At 41.9% G+C, this 22,639-nt stretch overlaps 1 protein-coding gene across 3 annotated transcripts in view; it reads right to left on the bottom strand.

Annotated features, from left to right (window-relative positions):
• Positions 1-1,265: 1,265 nt before the first annotated feature.
• TLN2 (talin 2) overlaps positions 1,266-22,639 on the bottom strand; it is a gene marked incomplete at both ends in the record, with an annotated part of 183,432 nt that continues 162,058 nt past the window's right edge. For 2 of the 3 annotated variants that reach the window (XM_084240394.1, XM_084240395.1), the window contains 7 exons: positions 1,266-1,394; positions 2,388-2,513; positions 5,292-5,474; positions 5,566-5,628; positions 7,971-8,096; positions 20,022-20,146; positions 21,009-21,114. In XM_084240394.1, the coding sequence (XP_084096520.1) occupies positions 1,266-1,394; positions 2,388-2,513; positions 5,292-5,474; positions 5,566-5,628; positions 7,971-8,096; positions 20,022-20,146; positions 21,009-21,114 (858 nt within the window). Of the gene's footprint in view, positions 1,395-2,387; positions 2,514-5,246; positions 5,475-5,565; positions 5,629-7,970; positions 8,097-20,021; positions 20,147-21,008; positions 21,115-22,639 lie in introns of all 3 variants that reach the window. The other variant, XM_084240393.1, reaches the window with a different exon arrangement.

Genomic DNA, 22,639 nt, shown 5'->3' with positions numbered 1-22,639 from the left:
AAGTCATTCGTCTCCCATGTACTGACTTGGGTACAGGCTCAGATTAAAGGTAAAGTCAAGGCTTAAAATGTTTTTCCAAGGACAGGGTTCTGGAAAGTTAAAGAGTGGAAAAATATGAATTTCTGCAAGAGTGGCATCCGGAAGATGAACTCCGAAAATATCACGTCTTCCCTTAGAAGATATGATAGTATGCAAAACAATCTTGTTAAAGGTTTGTATTGACTTCAGGATGCATCTACACTTTAAGAATGCTGAAACAGAGAAAAATGCCCATCTTGGGATGGAGGACAGGTGATAGATTTTTTTTTAATAGATGCCTTCCAATCACGAATTCTGATGATTTTGAGTGCAGAGAAGACCGGAAAGGAGTTATCAAAAAAGTGCTTGACTCCAGCTAAATCCCCACTTTTACTATTTATGAGGGAGATGTTGTATTGATGTTCATTTGTGGGACATGAGTTTGTGTGGATGAATTTGTATGAACTGAAACAGTCTCTGTAGAGTAAGGAGCCCACATATTTTATTACAGCTCCTGCTCACCAAGCCCTGATAGCGCCCCATAACTCTGTCCTTTGGATTATGGAGGGAAAAAAAAAATCACTGTTTGATTTTCTGGGCCACAGAATACAAGATGGGTCTAGACTGTACAAGGAGCTTACACACTGAGGCAAGAAAGCGTGCAAACAGGAGTAGGATTTCTTTACCCTCTGGGTAAGCCAGTGTTTCAGACATGGAAGGGGGACTTTGGTCACCCTCCTGGAGTCCACACTGGATTATATTTCTGGCTTTTATTATCTGTGTCCAACTGCAACTTCCATCTTCTCCTGAGGGAGTAGAACATCTTGCATTATCTATGACATCAGTGATTTCTCCCAAGCTGTTATTTTTTTTCCAATCAAGATTTCACAAAAGGCCCAGGAACAGGGCTAGAGAAGGGCCAACAAAAGCAAAGGTGTCTGAGAACGACATAATACTGACTTCTCCTTTTTTGGTAATAGTCCACGAAACGTGTGCCCCCTCTCTCCTGAGATATGGTGAGGCATGAGGGGAGGTGGTGGAGGAGCTGTGGGTGGGACACTGTACCGTGTGACATGATCATGCAGCGGTGCCTGACAGGACAGAGAAGTGGGCATGAGCACTCAGGGCTCTGGGCAGGCCCCAGGGGGAGGCAGGCTGTTTCCAGGTATATGCCCAGCCTCTCAGGAACACTGTCTGTCCAGTTCTTGTAGAGCTGTTCCCTGGGGCTCACCACCTGGGCTCTGGCCTTAACCTTCATCCTCCCTCAGTTCAGTGGGTAGGAATTTATACTGCTGCTGGCGGATCTGGGCCAATTTTTTTCTAGCTTCTTCCAGTTCTCGTTCTTTCTTCAGCATTTCTTCCTGGGCAGCAATGATCTAGAAGGAAAGCAACAAACTGGATGGATCTACAACTTTCTAGGAAAACACCTTCCCTCTCCACCACTTGCTTCATGAGCACCCATGGCCTCTGCTGCAGTGGGACACATCAGTGTGCCAGGAATTGCATCTTGGTTGTAGGACCAGACTCTGTGCCAGAGTTTTGAGACCAATGATCCAGTTGACCCAAGAAAACAAGCTGACTTCTAGACACTGATTAAACAGCAAACATCCATGTCATCTCCATTATGTATCAGGCTCACAGGAATGAATAACTTCAGTAATGGGGCCTCAGTGCTCTTGGCAGAAAATCAGTCTCATATAATAGGTTTATACCAACACATACCCCAAACTGTAAGCCTAATTTCCTGAAATCCTTCTCATTTATATGCACAAAAATGCATTCCTTCCTAAGACAGAACACCATCTATTCTATAAAATTTCTAACAAGGGGTCACCATTCATTATCTCTGTAGAGTTCAAATACCTGGAGTGGACAGCATCTCTAAATGCATCATTTTATTTACATAATTATATTGCTGTCCTTGAATGTCTCAATTTCTATGATAGAATCCCCAATTTTTAGTTAGGTGCATGGCTACTCAGAAAAGATTACTACATTTACCAGCCTCCTTGGCAGACAGGTGGGCCACGTGAGTAAGTGCTGACCAATAGCATGTGAGAGGACATGATACATGCAAAGCCAGAGACACGCAGCCCCTCTTCCTCCTCTTCTTGGTGGCTGGAAGGACCAATGGGTATTTAACTATCTTGGATCAAGTAGACAAGGGCATATCTTCGGGGATAACAAGATATTGTTACAAGAAGGCAGATGGAATATGAGTCTCAGACACAAAGGAACCACTACATTACCTTAGACTGCTAGAGGAGGAAGAAATAAGCTTCCATCTTGTTTAAGTCACCATTATTTTGTGTCTCTGTTATAACAATGCTTATATGGGGAGTAAGCACTGTCTAGATTTAATCACAAACCTGAGCAATGCCCCCTACAAACTTTGTTTTCACTACGACATCATCATCATCAGCTTTCCCAAATGCTGCCTTCTGGGCTGCACGAACAAGATTGTCTGAAGCTCTTTTCACAGCATTTCCCGCTGCCTGGAGAGGGAACAGAACATACATTATATCATCAGAGACAGCCATTTGGATCCTGCAAGAACAGACATGAAAGTACAATTCATGAGGTTATGAATCAATTTATTAGCCAACCATAACACAGAGGTTCTCTCTAGTTAGTGTCTATCTGCTCATTTGTCCATTGATTCTACCAACATTGGCACCCATCTAACCTCAGCTCATGAAATACAGTTCCCAGACTCCAAGAATACACAAATATGAGGGAATTACAATAGGCAAATAAATGATCATAGCAGTGTGTTAATGGACACACACTTAGAGGCTGTCTTCTTGGTTGAGAGAATCATCATCCCCTGTCGCATGCAACACAGATATAATTGAGGACTTGTCTAAGACATTACTTTTTCTGATGCCTTGGTCTCACTACTCCCCCAGGACCCCGCCTTCCTGGTGCTTCTGGAGTGCTCTGAGCTTCTTTGCAGACATCACCACACTGTGTCTGCCTTTCTCTTGGGCAGTAAACAATTTGAGGTTTGGGGCTGTGACTTGAATCCCCAGGATCTGGCAGTGGTTGCCCAGGGATGGCCCCTATACTGAGTATTTTTTTAAGGGAATGAAGGGCAATGAGTGTATAACCTACCCCAGCATGTAAGGGCTGGGAATCCCCTGGTGACACAGGACATTTAGAAAAAATTTTTTTTGAGTTATAGTTGGGCTTTATGTCACATGCTCAAGGATGGGACAATTGCTAGAGAAGGGTAATGTGAAGTCTATGATTTTTCAATGTGAAGTACTAGCTCTTCAGTAGGTTCACACCAGTTTTCTTTTGGTGCTCATGAAGCATGACCCCAGGGAATTGTCTTCTGCCAGCTAAGGCATAGGATTTTCTTCTAATGGTGGCCAAGGCTTCAATAAACCTCCTATATTCCAAGCCCAGGGCCTCTCAGAGTCAACAGTTTGCACTTGGTGGTTAGCAACAGAAAGTTAAGAGCTTTTCTCATTCAGAGCTAACTGCCTCCTCTGGCTGGTGATGCAAAGCCCCCCAAGGGCTCACACAAGACAGAAAGGGGAAGCCAATTAATATCTGACAAGTAGTCATTATGTACTTATTCTCAAAATAGCTTTATGATGTCAGAAATCACTAATTCACTTTTCCGATGTAGAAACTGAGGCTAAGTAGCTTATCAAAATTCCTGTGGCCAGTAAGTTATAGAGATGGGATTTAAACCAAAGTCTGTCTAGTCCCAGAGAACCTCTGGGTCATTGTACTGTCCTCTGGGGACAGTGCCATGCCCAGTAAAGGAGTAATAATAATAATAATATGAGTGATGCTGTGTGACATCTGTGTAATCCTCAGCACTTATGAAGTACTTTCACATTTCTTTGACCCTCATAAGAGTCAATTTAGGTATCTTGATTGTTATTTTCAAATGAGGCAACTAAGGCCTGAAAAGTTCTGGCTGATGTGTGTAAGATCATACACAATACATAGCAGGGGCAGGACTAGAACTCAGGATGTTTTTATCTGAGGCGTCTCCAAATCCTACAAATCACACATTCACACATCTCCTGAGGGTCCTGTGCTTATCCCAGGAGTCAGAAGAAGGTGAGAGAGATGGGTTTGAGAGAGACTCAGGAAGACCAATCAATAGAAATATAATTTCAAAGTAAAACAAGTTCTGAGTTTTGGTAGAACTATCCAAATATTTATGCATTTATCATTTTATTCATGACTTATACAAAGGTTTTTTTAGTCACATAAACATTTGCATTATAATGCTTATAATAATGAAAATCTAGAAAATTGGAAACAAACAAAATATCCAAAGTACAGGGAAACTCTGGCACAGTTGATGTCATCTCATGCAATTATTAAAAATGAGACTCATGAAGAATGGACCAATTAGCATTGCAAAGAGAAATTATGAAGCCTTTTCTTTAAGGAAAAAGATATGTATGATAACATGTTAAGGGAAAAAGTGCAGACTGACTCTTGCTTTGATTACAACTAGACAAAATTATTTTGAATATAAAACAGGAAGAGAAAAAAATAATATTTGGCATGTAAAGACATGCAGGCTGTGTGATTTTTTTTTTACTAAACATGTCTTCCATAAAGTACATTTATGATGAAAACACCCAGGAAAATATATGTGCCCTGGGAAGGACTCGATTGTCACCTTTATAAGCATGTTCATTGGGTTCTGGGAAACCTTAGCAAAAGTCTCATATAAATTCTTCAGTCGTTTCACTCCTCTTTTTAATGAGCAGTGAATGGTGGCCTCCACTGAAATAGGCACCATCTTTAGTGTAAAAGACATAAGGGGAAGAATGTGGTACCCTAAGAAGCTCAGAGCCTTGTCAAAGACAGACATAAAGATAAACATGGTGGTTCAGGTGACAGGAGCCCTAAGAATGGTCTGGTCAGGCTCTCTGGCATGACAGAGGGAATTACTACTTTGGAGTCAAGGAGGGCTTCCCAGAAAAGGTGACTTTGGAGGTGAGTCATTAGGAGATGATTAGACATTCACCAGGTCAGGCTGGTGGGGAAATAACCAGGATGTTCTGGGTGAGTGAGGGCCCCATTGCAGGAGACTGGAAGGCACACATGGAGAATGTCAGTTTGGTTGGGCAGCAGGTGTAGGATGCATGGCCACACATACTAGAAAATGAGAAGAGTAGGACAGAGTTGGCTGATGGAAGGCCTGGTGGGTCATGCCAAGAAGTGAGACTGTCTCCTTTGGCGACACTTACCCGCTCCAACAGGAGTATTTTCCCACCAGCATCAGTGACCATTACCTGTAGCCGCCTCATGGCCTCTGAATCCTGATCGGCCTTCACTTTGCAGGCCACAAGCAGCTGAGCTGTGGAAGCAGCAACCTGCTTGGCGGATGAGATGAGCTTCTCCTCACTGGCATGTCCCTGAACGGAGGCATTGGCTGCCTCGCAGAGACTGCTGGTTGCAGCTGCCACCATCCGGGCCTGGGGACAGTCAACAGAGAAGTGACTCAAGGCTGAAACCTCTCTCTGATGACCCAAAAAACAAATGGGGAGGAAGGAAAAGGTGACTCACGGCTGAAATCAGTCCCTGTGACCACTGTCCGTCATCTGCAGCATTGGCAGGGATGGAGCCCACCTAGAGTGAGGAGTTTTAAAATCTGCAGTGAGAGCTAGAAGGCCCAGGGTAACAGTCTCTCAAGCCCACCTTGCCCCGGAACTAGAGAGGAACATCACTGGACACACAGCACCACCGAGAAATCCCACTAAGAGCATCAGCTGTGATGATGGAGCCTCTTTCTCTGACAAACCCCCCCACCCCCACCCGCCCCTGGCCATTCTAGGACTGCACATTCTGGCTGTTTCCACCTGGAATCCATCTGAAATGCTCACAATGGCTTCCATTTTATTGTAGGTATTGTGTTTCTGGGAAAATAGCTCAGAAATGATGGGTTAGGGCTGTCTTTACATGTTTATTTCCTTTGCTGACCATTCTCCATTTCAAACATGAGAGCTACTGAGATCTCTTCTTTCAGGGGTCAAGAAAAACTTAAATCTCTCTTGACTACTGATCCTGGATTCCACACTGTGACTTTCTGGATGATAATGTGAAAAAGGGGAGGGAGGTGTCTCCCTTCATACAACTAGGTATAGACTTAACTTGAATATTGACCATTTTATCAGAGATGGGGAGAGAAGAGGCTTGATATAAGACCACCTATGTTTTTACTTAGAAATTATGTGAATAGAGGCCTCCCTGGTGGCACAAGGGGTTAAATCGCAGCACTAGGAAGCTATCCGCAGCCACTACAGCACGAGTTCGATCTCCAGCCAGCCAGGGAGCTAACCTACATGGTGCAGCAGACTTCTCCTGCCTCACCTGCTGCTCCCCTCAGCAATGTATTTCAATCCATCTGCCTGTTCTGTTCCCCACTCTGTCTGTGGTGAATCATCTTACCCCCTGCACCTCTGGCCTATACCCCAGTTCTTGTATGCATAAATAAATTTTTTTAAAAAAGGAACTTATGTGAACAAATGAAACATTTCTTGTTGAGATAGAGGGGAAGTAGCTATGGGAGGAAATATATTTATACACATGGTAGGTGCCGGGGAAATAGAGATAAGTCTCTCAATTTGAATTTGAAATTGGGGATCTGTCAGTAATCACACACAACCTATCAGGCCTGACTGAATGTCAGGTAAAACCTCGAAGTCTGGCACATAATCTTATGGTTCACCTAAGTCCAGTGGAACCTCTATCAACTTTTAAAGTGCCTTAACCTGTAAGTTCCTGGAAAGACAGAGGCTCTGTCACATCCAAATAGATTTTCTAGAATTTAGCAATGTGTCTGGCATACAGCAGTCCTTCATTAATGTTGAAATAAACTGAAATTTTTTGATCAGGTGATCTTCTCAATGACCCATTTTTGGTCTTTATACCCTGATCAGTCAGCAACAACTCAGTAAGTAAGGGTGGCACTATGCTAAGCCTACAGGCATAAGTAATAAGCACAAAGGGAAAGGTTGCATGTCAGTTGTGGAGATGGATATAAATCAGTATTGAATATCACACGATGGCTTATAAAGAGTAGCCAAAGTATGTGGGCTGGACTAAGACATAGCTAAGCTGTCAAGAGACTTGCTAGAGGAAGAAGGAAGCTCAGTAGCTAGGTATAACTTGCTGTCCACATTACAAGGCTTAGGTCAAGACATGATCAGATTCATTTATTTGTACACAGATAGCAAAGGCCTTTTAATAGCAAATGAAAAGGACTGACAATTATGGTAAGCAAATTTCTTCAACCCACAACTTGACAAGATTTCTGTAGTGCCTCCTTGTTTGAAAGCGGTTGGGGTGGTTCCATGTTGTACAGGAATAACAAGACACATGGAATGTTTTATACTGGAAGACCTTCCCATATCCAGGATTTAATCTAATGTACTATTAATCCTTTGGATCACTGAAAAAGAACTATGCTTTCAAGGTAATGCAGATGGAATGGGTGATGAGATGAAGCAGATCGAAGAAATTTCAGATTTAAAACCAGACTGGCCTTTTGACCAATGGGTTCAGGAAAACGCTAACTACAAAGTTGGACAACATTCAGCTCAAAGGTTCTGAAAAAATGAATGGAGCCCTTGGATTTGGAAAACAGTATTATAAAGTCCCCGATGATGGTGCGTGTATAGCCATCCGCCAGGAAAATATGATAGCTTGTGTCTTTAAATAGCCTAATGTACAGCGGGACTATAAATGTCTTATTCAGGCCCTGATGACTGTCTGGAGTGGGATGCTTTCCTTAATGAGAAGCAGATGAGAGGCTGGGAAGCCAAACTCTTCATTCTGTTTGTCACGTCTCAGCAGAGTTTTTAGAGAGTTGGGCAATTCACTGAAGGAAGGCCTTGCCTTCCTTGCCTGTTGGTTTCCTTGGTGATGCCTACAGCTTCCGCATAGGCAGCCCTCACCGGTTCACTACCCACCTTTCCTTGGGCCACCAGCTCCCTCTGGGCGGCGGAGGCAGATTTGACCAGGGCACTTGTGGCAGCAGCAATGGATTTAGCAGCTTCCAAAATCTGTTCTTCAAAATCCAGAGTCTCATCTGCTTGCTATAACCAAAAGAAAATAGTATCACATGCAATTCGTATCCATAAGGGCCTTTTCTGCCAAATTACTTACTGCTTGGTGACCTGGTTCTTCATCCGTCTATTGTTTTTTGTTGACAAACCATACCCAAGGTAGAAAGGCCTAAGTTTAAACTGGCAGCATGCTGTTCCATCTGCTGCCTTCCCCAACCTCCCTCTAAAAGGTAAAAGTGCCAGCATTGACATTCTGCACAATTTTAAATCAGGAAATTCTAAGACAATTTCCCCAGAATCTTTAAAGAGACATAAGTTCACATATACTTAAAAGGCTCCATCAGCATCAATACCCCAAATCAAAATAATCATCAAAATCCAAAGAGTGGCTGGAGGCACACTCTTCTAGACCATAAGGTTCAAAGACGAGTTGAGAAAAGAAGAGAATAATTAGCTACTGACTATTAGTTATAATTAGTTATAAAAAGTCTTCATTTTTCTTGGGTAAAGTAAAAGTAAAATAGCATTTACATTTCTGAGGCTGAGCACAGAGTTGCATACCAACTACAGATCACCCAGTGATGGAAAAGAAATCCTGGCAACGTGGCTTCAAAATAGAGCTTGTTTAAGTCTCCCAGAAACCTGAAGCTCACCTCCACCCAGGAAGAACAAGGGCCACTGCTGTCGGATGTTGACAGGCCATTAAGGACTCTTCTCTAAGTTCACCCCCATGCCCTGTACTGCCAAAACCACTTGGATGCAGAAGAGAACTTTTGGAGAATGGGGCAAATGTCAAAATCTGGTCCTTGCCTGGAACATAACAATTTGGGGTGCTAAGACTACATGACCAGTAAGGTCCCTTCTGTCACCAATGTCCTATGAATCTAAGTCAGTGGATTAATCCCCCCAGCACACAGAATGTCAACATGTGGCTGGTAATGATGAAGGCACTAAAATGACGGCCAGGTATAGCAATAGTTTTCTTTGTAAATCTGTGGTCAAATATACACAATAGAATTGATCCTTTGAACCCATGGCATAAATTCAGTGGCATTAAGAACATCTACAATGTTGTGCAATAACAGTGTGTTTTTAAGAGTGTTCACTATGTACCAAATGCTTTATTAGGCACTTCTGTGTACAATAACTTATAATTCTCAATAAAAGGGAGGGAGGCGGCACTATATTGTGATTATCTTTATCCCTACATTATAGTGAGGAGATCAAGGCCAGGGAGGTGGAGCGCTGGGCCCAAGATCATGTGGCAGCATACAGTGTCTACACTAGATCTAAACCGAAATCTCTCTGATTGCATAATGATATGGTTTTACTAGCCTAGGCCATACCTTAGGGCATCAGTGAGGGATGTTTGTGCCAAGTCAGTTCATTAATGGTCCCACATGAAACATCAGACAGGATGCTATGTGGGTGTAATTCTTTTCCTGTTCTTAATGGCTGCATGTTGGACCATCAGCGATGCCAATCTCATTTTCATTTTTGCAATCTACATCATCAAAATAAAATTTCAATGCACATCTAGTAGATCTGAAGGATGACAGCAGAATTTCAGAAGTTCTGAGACAGAAGCTATATGTTCTTTCTTATTTCTGACCAAGTGTGTCTCTAGAAATATTCCAGTCAGAAATGGGTTCAGATCCAGTGGGCTCATTTTGGATTCCTTATTATAGGATGGGTGGGGGAGCCTGTGGTAGAGGTGGAGTATAAAACTTGTTTATTAAATATAGAACAACTCCTGTGAGACACTGGCATAAAGCAAACTATTATGTACAGATCCCAAACAAATTATAATAGGCTCGCCCATAGATATTAAGTGACCTTGAATTAAGAGCTTTTCTGAAATTCATCCTGAAAACAAAGTCAACATAAGACATATTAAGGTAGCAGGGAAATCACAGAATTTGGGGGTCCAAAGAGATACCTTCTTCATTTTGCAGATGGGGAAATGGAGGCCCTCAAAATCTCTTGGACTCCTATCTCAGGCACCTCAGCTACACTAGGTTCCAAGATCAGGCTCACTTTATATGATGGAGTAGCCCATCAGCAGATTTCTGATTTCCTGTATTTTAAAATTCATAAAATGGAGTTTCCTTAAAAGTAAGCATGAATAGAGCTTTCAAAATAATCACATCACAAATGATTTGAAAGGCCTCTCCAACATCTTCCGCTGCCCTGGAGTGCTTCCTCCCCCAACGCCCCCTCCCTGCTTTTTTTTAACACAAGCTTGAAATATTTAACTTGGAAATATTTTTGACACCCACAGATTTTTTTTTCTTGTAACGCTGAACTGTTGTAATGTCTGCTGATGAGTTTTTATTTTTCTTCCCATAACATCTCTTTAAAGCAGACACAACAAAAACATCTCTGGGAGACATTTGCTGTGACAAAAAAAGTTCTAGAGTTTCCCAAGAAAGGCTCAATAAAGTTTTCTGGATAGCAAGAGGGATGGAGGGCAAATGTTTAGATGCAGTGTAGGCAGAGTTCTACGCTGTGACTTACGCTGGGTTGGTATCTTTTTGGGGGCCAGGTTTATCACTCAGCCAGAATATCCCTGCTCTCTCTGCTGCTGAAAAGACATCAACATTTGATGCTTCCTTATACTATTCATCTTCTTGCCTAAGAGAAAATGGGATCTCCCTAAGCCAAGGAAACTTGGTGGAAAGCCAGTATTCCAGCCAGTGTTCCCCACTACCTTTAGTCCTCACTAACATGCAGGATGGAATCAGAGAGAAAGGCAGCGAGGGACTTTCACAATAAAGGAGACAAATGAAAATGGCTGGGTCTTTGAAGGACTGTCAAAATAAAAGGAGCACAGTTTAAAAAGTGGCATTGAGAGGAAGGGGCTATGTGTGTAAGAAATTCCAGTAAAAGGGGTCAATTGTTTGATGAAGGATGGTATTGAACTTCTAGTGAATGCATGTAGTATGTAGTATATACAGACACTGATTTATAATGATCACACCTGAAACCTATATGTTATAATGCAATGTTACTTCAAATTTTAAAAGTATGCAAAAACAACAACAGTGTAGGATTTATTAACAGAGCAAACCCCACTATATCTGGGAGAATAAGAAGCATAAGGACAGCACATGGAGCTGCTGCCTGGATATGAGGTGAAGGGTCTGGAGAGCCAGGCACCAGGCCAGTCCACCAGAAGGTGGACTCCTTACCGAGCTCACTCTTCCTCTACTCACCAAGAGGCTTGGATATTGTTTGGTCTCTTAAGATCCTTGTTAGCTGAGATATTTATTGACCTGATCAAAGGTTCTCAGATCTGTCCCTCTGGCATACAGAAGACAGGGCAGTGAAATACTCCTGAATTATGTTCTTATTTCTAACAATTGGAGCATTAAGATTCTTAAAATAATCTTTTGAAGATTGCGACAAATTATTTCCATATGGCTATTTATATTTCTTTATAACTTCTGGCATCAAGTGAAGACAATGAATTAAAAAAAAATGTTTTCACTCCAGGGGCTAAACTAAAAGCCCCTGGTCTCAGTAGGTCCAGGCAGGGTCTGGGAATTTTCATTTCTAATGGAGGTATGGGCTACTCTGTAGGCAATCCTGGCCTGGACTTCAGGTAACTGAATCCAGTCTACCATCTCCTCTGGGGTACAGGTTTTGTGCATTCATATATCTCTTGAGCACTAAATCCAGACAAGCCCATGGAATAAGCATTTGTTGAATGAATGTGTGCATTCAAAATGAGTCCCCCAAGACCCAGAGTTCTGCCAGAGGACAATTTACTTGCTATGATAAGGAGAAAAGCATGGAGTAGGCATCCACATCAATGACGGTCCATTCTTGATTCAGGGGACAAATGTACACAGTGTGTACTGGCCTCTGCCCTGTTTAAAGCCTTGGGTTTGTTAATTGTACATCTGCCTGCATCCCTCAATTGGCATCCAGAATTTGTGACGCTGTATGATACATACATAATTGTAAATAAAGGCATTTTGCTAAGAGGCTCTCTTATCAAAACATTATTGCAAAAAGAAACAGATGAAGACACTAAGAATTTACTCTGCCTAATGAAGGTGTTAGTCTCAGCCTCTGAGTGCTGGATCTGCCCCACATCGTTATACAACATTCTCTTCCTGTTCCCTGCCACTCAAAAAGGCCACTGGCTTCAAGTGTCCACTTGCTCTAAGCAGTTGTCTTTCCTGGATTGTCTAGCAGATTCCAGCTGGGGATAGTTTTAACCTCCAACCTTGTTTTGGACACAGCTTTGAGAAAGGTTTAAGCACTCATCTGATATTTTTTCCTTTAGAAATATGCAGGGCTCCATTTCAAAAAGTTAGAGACCTGGTGAGGTCCCTGTTTGGGGGCGGGGGTGGGGGGAGAGAGACCACAGGCTGGGGTGGCTGCCTGCTTTCCACCTTGGGAGGGTGTACGAGGTCCCACTTTGCTCTGATAGGTCTAAAGTGTCAGGAGCCTGAGGGTCCACCAGGATGGAGAAAAGAAAGAAAGGTGGAGAGAGGCTCAGGAAAGGGGAGGCGTTTCCTTATTTTTATTCTGTTTTTTTTTTTTTTTGATCTTTCAGGGATTCTGAGAATATAATCTTAGTGGCAATTCAATCACTTTCCTAAATTTACTTTCTCTCCTACCTATTTGATAAGGTTGTTGTAGTAATTAGTGTACATAGGATATCACTGACTCACAGACAATGCTTTGTAACTATTAGGAAGTCATTTCATAGTTATTTGTATTAACATCTGTAGATTTTTTTGGTTTAAATTTTTTTTTTCTCAGCTGACTTTGGGCTAAACATTTTGGCTCTCTGTCTGAATCCTGTTTTCCACTCAATTCTAATAAAGGTCCTAGCTGCTATTTCTGATTGCAAACTACAATAATTATAAATAAACACAAATAAAAGATAATTGAGTGTCAAGGAGCACATGACAGACCAGCACTGCTTTCAGGTTCTTCCTCAATACTCAACCAGGAGTTGGACAACCAGGCTTTTGGTCGCTACTCCATGTTTTCTGACCTTGTGACTTCGGGGAATTTGCTTCCCTTCTCCAGGTATCAATCTTTTTTCTGTTTGTAATTTGAAGCACAAACTCAACCCTCCTGGGTCCTCAGCTTAGACCTATGGCAGTTTCAATGAAACCCCTTCAAGAAGTTGTTGACAAAACTAAGCAGGGACTGCAGGTCTTCTTCCTCTCTCTTAGCCATCTCCAGTGGAGTCCTGCCTGCTTCCTGGGGCACCTTTACCACCCTCACCAGGTCCGTCCTCCCATGACATGTCCCTGAGCATGTACGGGAAGAGGAAGAGCATTTTCAGCCACGATCCTGTTTCTTCCCTTCACCCACCCCCCCTTTTTTTTTTCAAATTACAACTCTGTAACCCTGCATTTCCTTCCTCCAATAAACTTGAAGACGATGGAGCTGAAGATGCCAGGAAGGCATACCCCTGATTTTTTGCTTGTCTCCCTTAAGCCTCCTTTAAGGGATGGCCTTGCTGATATATTGGTCACTTTTCTCACAACTGGCTACAAAAACCAGATTATAACTCATGGCACCAAGTTCCCAGTTAGGAATCATGCTTTGTTATGTTCCTCAGACTTACAGAATGTTTGCTATTAAAAATAAGGTCATAATACAGCAGAAACTTAAAAAAAATGCTTGGGATAGAATTTATATTGTAAAAGTGCGAACACTTTGCAGAGGATTTTAAATATCCTTGAGGGAAAAGAGAAGGCCAACACCAAGAAGTCGCGCAACACAAGTGAGACATTTTCCTGCCAACTGGAAGCCAGAGTGGAACAGGCAGCCACGCTTCGCTCTTCTTTGTAGTAAGTCTGGCTGCTACCAGTTTGCTTCTGGTATGAAACTGAGAAGAGCCTTAGGGGAGATCTTAAAGTGAACTCAAAGACCCAAATGTGTTAAGAGTCTGATCAGCTTCTCTTTTGGAATACCCAGGGGGCATTGTCTTTGGGTCACCACTCTAACAAGTTCTAATGAAAGGGAAAACTCTTATAAGAACCGGAGTTGGCCTGATCCCCACCCCCTCACCTCTTTGGCTGACCTGGTCTCAGGGAAAGCTCCAGGGAGCCTCTAAACAGACAAAGTGGGTAACATAGAAAATCCTGCCAGATGATATCTGGGGAGTAGCCACCCTCTATACCCAAATGTGGAGCAAATGCAAGGTCATGCAGCAACTACTGGAAAAGGATGGAGTTTGCACAGTAACTATCTTGGGAGTAGTTTTCACATTGTATCCATTGCTTTATTTTTTTTTTTTCCAAAACAAAAATACAAGAAGTGATCTTTTAATCACTAACGATGGAAAAATTCTTGAACGTTTTGTCAGGCTCTCAAAATAAAAGCACTTGAACGTCTATCTAGGAAATACTGCCAAAGAAAAAATAGAATTCTTTTACAAATGTGGGTAAAACTACTCCATTGTAAGCATCTTTGATATAAATTCTCAGTGTGTTTGAGGTGGGCAGTCATTGAGAACAAGTGTGGCTGAGATCCCCCACAACTTCGCTTTTTGCACCCTATATGTCTCCTGGTCTGGGACCAATTAGTGGCAGAGGAGCAAAAAGCCCTCAGTTGAGCCATGTAGAAAACACTGTGTTTGTTTCTCTTCCCCAACCCCCACCCCCACCCCCCCACCCCCGCCACGAACATCTGGTTGCCTATTTCCCCTTAAACCAATTTATCAGTATAGCAGGCTGGTCAACAGAAAATTGCCAAGAGAAACAAGAAAAGCACATCAATTTTAACAAACAGACTTCACCTTAAGGTCCTTTTAAAATGATGTTTTTCTTTATTCATAATAACTTGCTGTGTCTTTTCTAGGACCATTTATCATTTTAGTCAAACTACTTTAATTGGACTCAAACCCCCAAAGGATGTTCTCTAAGTGAATGAAAGTAGGATTGATTTTGGCTCCATCTTAAAAATCGACCAAAGGAGCCTCTGATGGCACACATTGATCCCTTCTCAGTGGAAAAGGATCGCAGGGTCAGGTCCATTTTAAAACTCTGGAAGGCAGGCCTCCAACGCTGCGCTTTTCTCCCCTCCCCAGGTCATCACACGTCTGCTGCTGTGACCTGTCACTGCATTTACCGCAGGCAACTTGGAGATGGTTCCTAGATGCAACTGCGTGAAATGCTCCTGTGTTGCCTGTTCAAGCCACTCGCCCACCACCTGGACAAGGTATTGCTTACATATATACACTTAGGCGTGCTCTTTAAAAAAGTACTTCTTTTCATTTCTGAAAAACTGAGTTGGTAGCCAATTGTTGTCTTTGCAGAGAGCAGTGCTCATAGTCTATTGTTGAGAGAAATCAGAACAAACTCATATATACTTCACAGGCTCTTCTCTGAGGAAGAGGCTGGAGGCAGCTGAAGGCGGCTGTTATGTGCCATAAAAATATTTCATAATCCCAAACTTCCTGTTGCAGCCAATTAGGCTATCAAATTACTCTCTGATTGTCGGCATACTCTAAATATTATCAATCTCTACTGACAAGTTAACCTATAACAGGAAATTCAACAGACAGTACAATCTACATTACATTATCTTTATTAGATAGATTTAGTTCTAACCAAGGTTTATATGAAGCCCAGTGACTCACCATCTATACAGTGGTATGGCTGATTTGGTTTACACACTTTGTTACTATGGGAGGAAGGAAGTTTACAGATTGTTGATTTGTGCTTTTCCACTGAAAACCTTAATTATGAAAATTACTAACTTCTCAAGTGAAGATAAGGACAAAAATGGACTGAAATGAAGTATCGATCTAGATGTGTCTGTAGGTCTTAAAGCTGACCTTATCCCACATCATAAACACGTACTGGAACCTTCCATTTCTTTCCCACAGAACATATCCCTTAAGGTTTCATCACTGCACAAAACTAAGCTGTAAATAAAATCTCAAGCTTTTCTGAAACATCAGTAATTATGAATTGTTTCTATAATAAACAAAATAGTAATATCGACACAGGTCTCAAATGCTACAGGAAGAAATGGAATAAAACAATGAAATGTAATGAGCACTGTCTTCTAAATCTACTTGTGGTTTTAACATATTCTTTCCTATTGCCTTAGAAAACTATATTAGGAACCCCCGGAGACAGGGCAAGACACTGTAGGAATATGTTTGATATATAGTTGGATTAAATAACAACCTAATATATCAAACATATCACACAGAGGCCTGCAGAAAAGGCATCCAGGTTTGACTGGGCTTGAGCACAGGCACAGTACTGAAGGCCACCGCTGCGGGGGGTGCTCACCACTGCCCCAACTCCTTTACCTGTCTGTGCAGCACAGGTCTGCCTGCACCTGTGGAAACGGCTCCAGTAGCGATGTCGGAGGCACATGCACCAGAGCGCATCCACATTCTCATTTTGCCTCTATACCATCTTCCTAAGGCAACGGTGGATTCAGCGGTGCAAATTTGTTTGATATTCATGTCTGGGAGATTACAGGCAAAAAGAGGTGCTTGCATTTTAAGCCTCCGAGTTGGGACTATACCAGGAATCATCTTTGCAAACCATGGACAGTTCTACTTTTAAAATAGGTAATCTGAGAATGTGGTAAGCAAGAACAATTGAAACAAAAACATTGCCCGTCCCCAAAGCTATCCCTCAAAGCAGTGCAAAAGCTCCCCATGTATGGAAGGCAGGTATATTCACTGTGGACTAAGGTCCTGTGTGTTCGTGTATAGAGCTACAGGGATAGGGATGTAACAGTGATTACTTATTCACAGTACCCTAAGGCTTTTTGTTTAATTTTTTAAGTAATGGAAAGGAATAGAGAAAATCATTTAACTTCACAACCAAGACTGGTTGATTTTGGTGTCAGACTGGGGATTTTTTTTTTTTAAACTTGGGAAGTAAATTTCTTTATGAAAGGAAAGTATTTTACTTCATGCAAATATTACCACAAAGCAGATGGCACTACCGAAATGGCACAAAAACCATGGTTTGGGGTGGACTGTTTCTTCAAAGACAACTTCATAGATAACATAATCCATGTGGTGGGCACTTCTGGTCAGTGGGCACAGAAAGACTTTGGATCACTTAAAGTACTCTAGATCTTTCAAGCACCCTTCCTACTATGAAGATGGGTCGACCAAAGTGGCTAACCCACATGGAGGGGATTCAGATCAACAGTTATGCTAACTTTGATCTTACTGAAGGATTCCTCAGCTTTCTGTAAGAATCTGCATTGCAAATACAAATGCTAATGTTCCCACAGTGATCTGGGGAGTGCCCACTGGCCGGTTCCAGCAGTCATTGCTAACTTATCAAGAGTCATTATTTTTAAAATAGAGTGGGTCCACTCACTCTATTCCTAAAATTAAGGAAATTTTAGAGTATAGACTCCCCCAGCACCCCAATTTCACCAGGATTCCTGAATGTTCCCTTGTACTTGTCTCCTGATGCAAGTGTTTTTTGTGGAGTTTTTTGTAGTTATAGTGAGTATAGGATTCTGCACCCTGCTTGTTTTACTTCACATCATGCCCTGAACATCTTCTTCCTGCTACACTGTCCAATCAAAAATGCCCCTTCAAGGAGACACTCAGCCCCATCCAACTTCTTATGGCTACAGACAAAACTGCAAGGAACAACCCTCTCTCTCACACAGAACTTTCCTCTCTGGATTTCCTCCTCAGGATAGACTCCCAGAGGAGGGATTAAAGGCTCAAATGTTCTGGACAAACCAAAAGCTCCCCCAGTGGGGCTACACCAGCTTGTCTGACACTGGGTGGGCCTAAAGGGACTGGAATGACCAAAACTTGCATGCAGGGCCTGTGCACACACATGCGTGCACACACACTCACACACACACAGACACACACATAGCTCCTGGCTTGTCCAGGTTCTTTGCCCCTGACTACATCATCAGTCTCTGATTCTGCATCAGTAGAGCTGGGATGGTAGGTGACATGCTGCCTAATGGACTTGTGGTAAGGACCAGATGAGTCAATCCTTGCCACCATGCACCTAGAAGGCTAACACATGTTTGGCACTTGGTCACTGTGGATTTTTTACTCCTGTCATCAGCTCATGGCTCTGGAGTAATTTTCATTTCAGGTATTTCCCTATAGGCAGTAGATAGAAGTCCCAGAAGCAAATACTTGCTGATGGTGATATAGTTGCTACTTACTCATTGTGGTCAGCCTCTGTGTTCTTAATTATTTCCCTTAATTGTAATAATAATCCTATGGGGTAGGGCCTCTGGTAACTTTATTTTTCAGAACAAGAATCATGAAAACAAACAGCTGGCATAGGAAACCAGGATTTAAAGACAGACAGAATTTAGAAGCACCCTGAAAAAGGACAAATGGGAAGGGACTGAATCAGGAGCTTTTAGAGTATAATGAGGTGTTCACGTTAAATTGGCACCAGGCTAATTCTCCAAGAGAACTGAAAGTCAACTGACATGACTTCAGCCAATAGAAAGGCTCTCATAAGAGGTGACTTGTGGGGCCTCCCCTGGTGGCGCAGCGGTTGAGCTCTGGGCTGCGATGCCTCTGCAGCGCCAGTTCGTCCCCGGCCGCTGGCGAGGGTCCCACAAAAAAAAAAAAAAAAAAGATGTGACTTGTGGTAAATCAGATAAGAAACAGAAAAAACAAATTCAGCAGGAACCCTCTAAATCTTACTCCACAGTTACTTGTTTTTAAATTGAGCACATTTTTTCATTCAGAATGAACTTAACTTACAAAGCAAAGATAAAAACAGAAAATGGACTTGCCCCTCTACCCACACCAAGGTCTTATGTTTGTTAAGAAAAACTTGAAGAATCTCAGACAACCTAAGACTATCAGGGTAGGACAGTAGAGAGAATCTTAAATATCCAAAAATTATAAGTCACATTCTTAAATTACCTCTGAATGAGAATTTTTTTTTTAAAGAAAATCTTTTACCAAGTCTAGAATGACTAGTGGGAGATGGGTTCTAAGAATTTCATGGTTTTAAGATTGTTCCCAAGCTGATAGGGCTCATGACATGCTCAGGTACTGCTTTTGAGGGGTTCTGGTGTATTCTAGTACTCAGACTCCATTTTTTGGTCTTACAAAAAAGGCATACCTAAACTAGGGTTGATTCAGCATTTTTTGTTTTGTTTTGTTTTGAGGGGAAGGGCCAGATTTTACTTTTTAATGTACTTGGGTCCTTGGAAAGAAGTGAGCTTGCAGATACCAGTAGGGACTTGCTTGAATAGAAAGAAAAAGAGGCCTCCTCTGGTTGTACTATCTTCCCATTGAAGGCAGCCTAGGGGTGGGAAGTTACAGTTTCTTGACAGAATTGGGCTTTGCCCTTGGTCAGCACTAGCTCACCATCCTCTATTTAAAAGTTGTCTTCCCTGTTGCCCAACTGTAAGATGTCACTTTCTTTTAAATGCTATATTAACATATACTCATGATCTTAAGTTCTAAACATTTATCTAGATGATAAACATAGATGCAAAAAATACACCAGATCATAAACTAAAAAGTCTGTCATGTGGTGGATTTTTGAGGTTCACCTTGCTATTTACCTGAAGAAAAGGAGAATTCCCAGTATTACCATTTCTCTGTTAAAAACAAAACAAAACAAAATCCAAACAAAAAAAAAAATGGAAACCAGAAAATTGGAGGGTGACAGTCTCAAATTTAGTAACAGGGATCTTCTATAAAGGAATCCAACACCTGCTTTATGTATAACTTACATATAATACAACTAAGTCAAGAGTGTAAGTGCCTAGATTCTTCCTCTGGATATACCCAAATGCATTTCTTTGGGTAGTTAACCTGAAAGACCCACCTGCTGAGATTTTTCACCTGTAAAAAGGTGCTGTGCAGTGGAGCTTGCTAGTCTAACCGTAGGGAAGGAGGCCAGCTCCCTGAAGCACACCGGGCTCTGTTTCACAGCCATCCACCCGAACCTTTAGATATCAGATAGGCAGCCACGCATGGACACTCACTTTTGGTTTTGCTCTTGGCTTCAGTTGCTCTAACTTCTTAGCAGCAGCCTCAATGGATGCTGCAGCCCCCAGTAATTCTGTTTCTGCAATGACGGTTGGGTCTTCTGGGTCCACCCACTCTGTTCCTAAAATCAGTCCAAAGAGGGTCATTCTTGGTACCTGTGGATCTTTGGGCACTGGCTTAGTTATAAACATCTGGATTTGCATGCAGGGGCGCACCACAGCCTACTAGTTGCATTGTCCTAAGGGATTTTTTTTTTCTAGCTCTCGCAGAGATCAGCCAGATACAGGGCGCACCTATCTGAATCTGGTTTTCTAAATGAGTTGTGTGTACAGTGCTACTATAGGAATGGTCACCAACCATAGTTTCAACAATCAAGATCTCACAGATAAGCACAGTTTGAGCCTCACTCTGACAGCTAACTGTCAGAGGCCCATGAATGTAACTGAGAATCCATAGGAGATTTGTGACTATGCTGAGCACACTGACCTGCCATTCTCTTCTCCAGGAACTCATGAAGAGCACCCGTTCACCTCAGTTCAAAGGGAAATCCATGAAAAAACCTTTCCCTGGTGATTTGATTGCTTCTGTGTGATCATGTGCAAACCATGTACCCAGAGAGCACTGTTTTATAGACATGAAGGCTATTCTCTGATTGAGCATAAATACTCTGACGAACAAAAATGGAGACAAAAATGGTGAGACACTTAAAAAGAGAAGTTCCAAATGGATTATGCCATTTAAGTAGAAGTACTTAATACAAAGACTGGAGAGAAGACACGATTCAGGAGGTAGCATTTTTAAAATCTAACTCTATTCCCATTTACAAAACAAGACAAAACAAAACAAAACAAAAACCAGCACTGTATTTTATTCCTTCTGATTCTTTTTGCCCAGAAAGGGCCTCTGTTGGCTGCTCAGATGGCTACACTAGCACTGCCTCAGAGAAGTGCCCCCATAGGATGACCCAAGAGAACCCAACCTACCTTTCATGGCTTCTGCTGCCTGGATGAGCTCAGTCACAGCGCTGGCCACTCGCTTGGAGAAAGCAGCCAGCTGGTGCTTCAGTTCTGGGGTTGGTTTCTGAAGAATCTATGGGTGCAGAAGAAGGCAAATGTAAAAGGAAGAGGTAAGCCATTGTGAGGGGAAGCACACTTTTACTTGTGGACACAGATGGGACATTCTGATTTCAAATCGCAACTCTGTCACCAAAGTGGCTTCAGAAACTTGGGGGAAAAACCTGTAAGATTCACTGACCTTTAGTTTTCCCATGTGAGAAATGAAAAATTGGGAACCAGGAGTTTCTCTAAGATCTGTTGTGACATATAGCTCTAAAGGTATATATACCTCATATATCACGAGGGAAACAAAGACTTTATTTCCCCTTTATCTGTACTTTTATTTGTACATAAAACAAATATACACATAGGAAATTATCCAGTGCGTGTAAGGATACTTTGGATATGAAAACTTGAGGCTACAGGTCAGCCAGGGCTTTTGACAAAAGAGAAATTGCACAGACAAAATTGTGACACAGGTGAGGTCTTGGAGATGAGCGCCCTAAGATAGCAACAAAAACTGATCATGATGTTCCTGAAAAAAATAATCCCTTTCAGGGTTATGATTGCAAGCTATCATGGGAGAAGTTCTGAGGACTTTCCCTCTTTTGAATAGGTTCGAAAGTTTTCTTTTTAATTCATTTTCTGCCTTCTGTTTTTTATGATGTTATATAGGTTTATATGATGTTTCCTATTTAAGATACAGGAAATCCAATCCCTATTCCAACTTAAAGGACATTCCCAGACAATTTCTTCTCAAATTCATTCAAGAATGGAACTAAGAAATGGCATGAGAGTGCCTCGTTATGATCTACCATGGACTGAAATTTTGAGTTACACCATCTTTCTCCTTCCTAATTTGGAAGTTCCTCTTCCAGCATTCTGTTCTGTGCCTCTGCCCTATGTTTCACAGTGGGCACCTTCAGACTACTGAACAGTAGAAATATTATGACATTTAAGAAGAAAGTCAAACTGCAGGTTCTTGATGGACAATTCTGGAGCCTCTATGAAGGGAATAGGCATGGGCTTTGCATTTGAAAAAACCTCTGTTCAAACCTAGCTTCACATACCATTGGTTTGTAACACTGGGCAGATTACTGAGCCCCTCAGAACCTGTTTTCTTATTTGAAAAACTGGGATGATGGCTACCCTCAGGGCTGGCATAAAGATCAAATGCAGTAATACATGGGAAGTATCTGGCCTGGAACATAGTAGGTATTCATTAAATGTTGATTCCCAATTTGGTGTCCCACATCCTTTGTTCACCTGGCTAGGTATCGTACTGTTTCTCAAGAATCTGGAAAAGATGTCTTTTGGACCCCAGGTCTAACTATATTATACTGTAAGAGAAAGTTAATAAAAATATGTGGGATTGGGAGAGTTAATGGGGTGACACTCTGAAAGCCCTCTACACACCAGTGCACAGAAGACATTATATTATACACTTGAACTGATTAGCCAGAGATTTTAAACATAACTTCACATGCATCTATCCTGATCCTCCTCCTCCTTACAATCTTTTAAAGTGATTTAATATTTGCTACTGTTCTACGTTTTTA

Source organism: Talpa europaea, assembly GCF_964194135.1.
Source record: "Talpa europaea genome assembly, chromosome: 8".
Classification (NCBI taxonomy): domain Eukaryota; kingdom Metazoa; phylum Chordata; class Mammalia; order Eulipotyphla; family Talpidae; genus Talpa; species Talpa europaea.
Note: the sequence above shows the minus strand (reverse complement) of the source record. Positions and strands in the feature narration are given on the sequence as shown.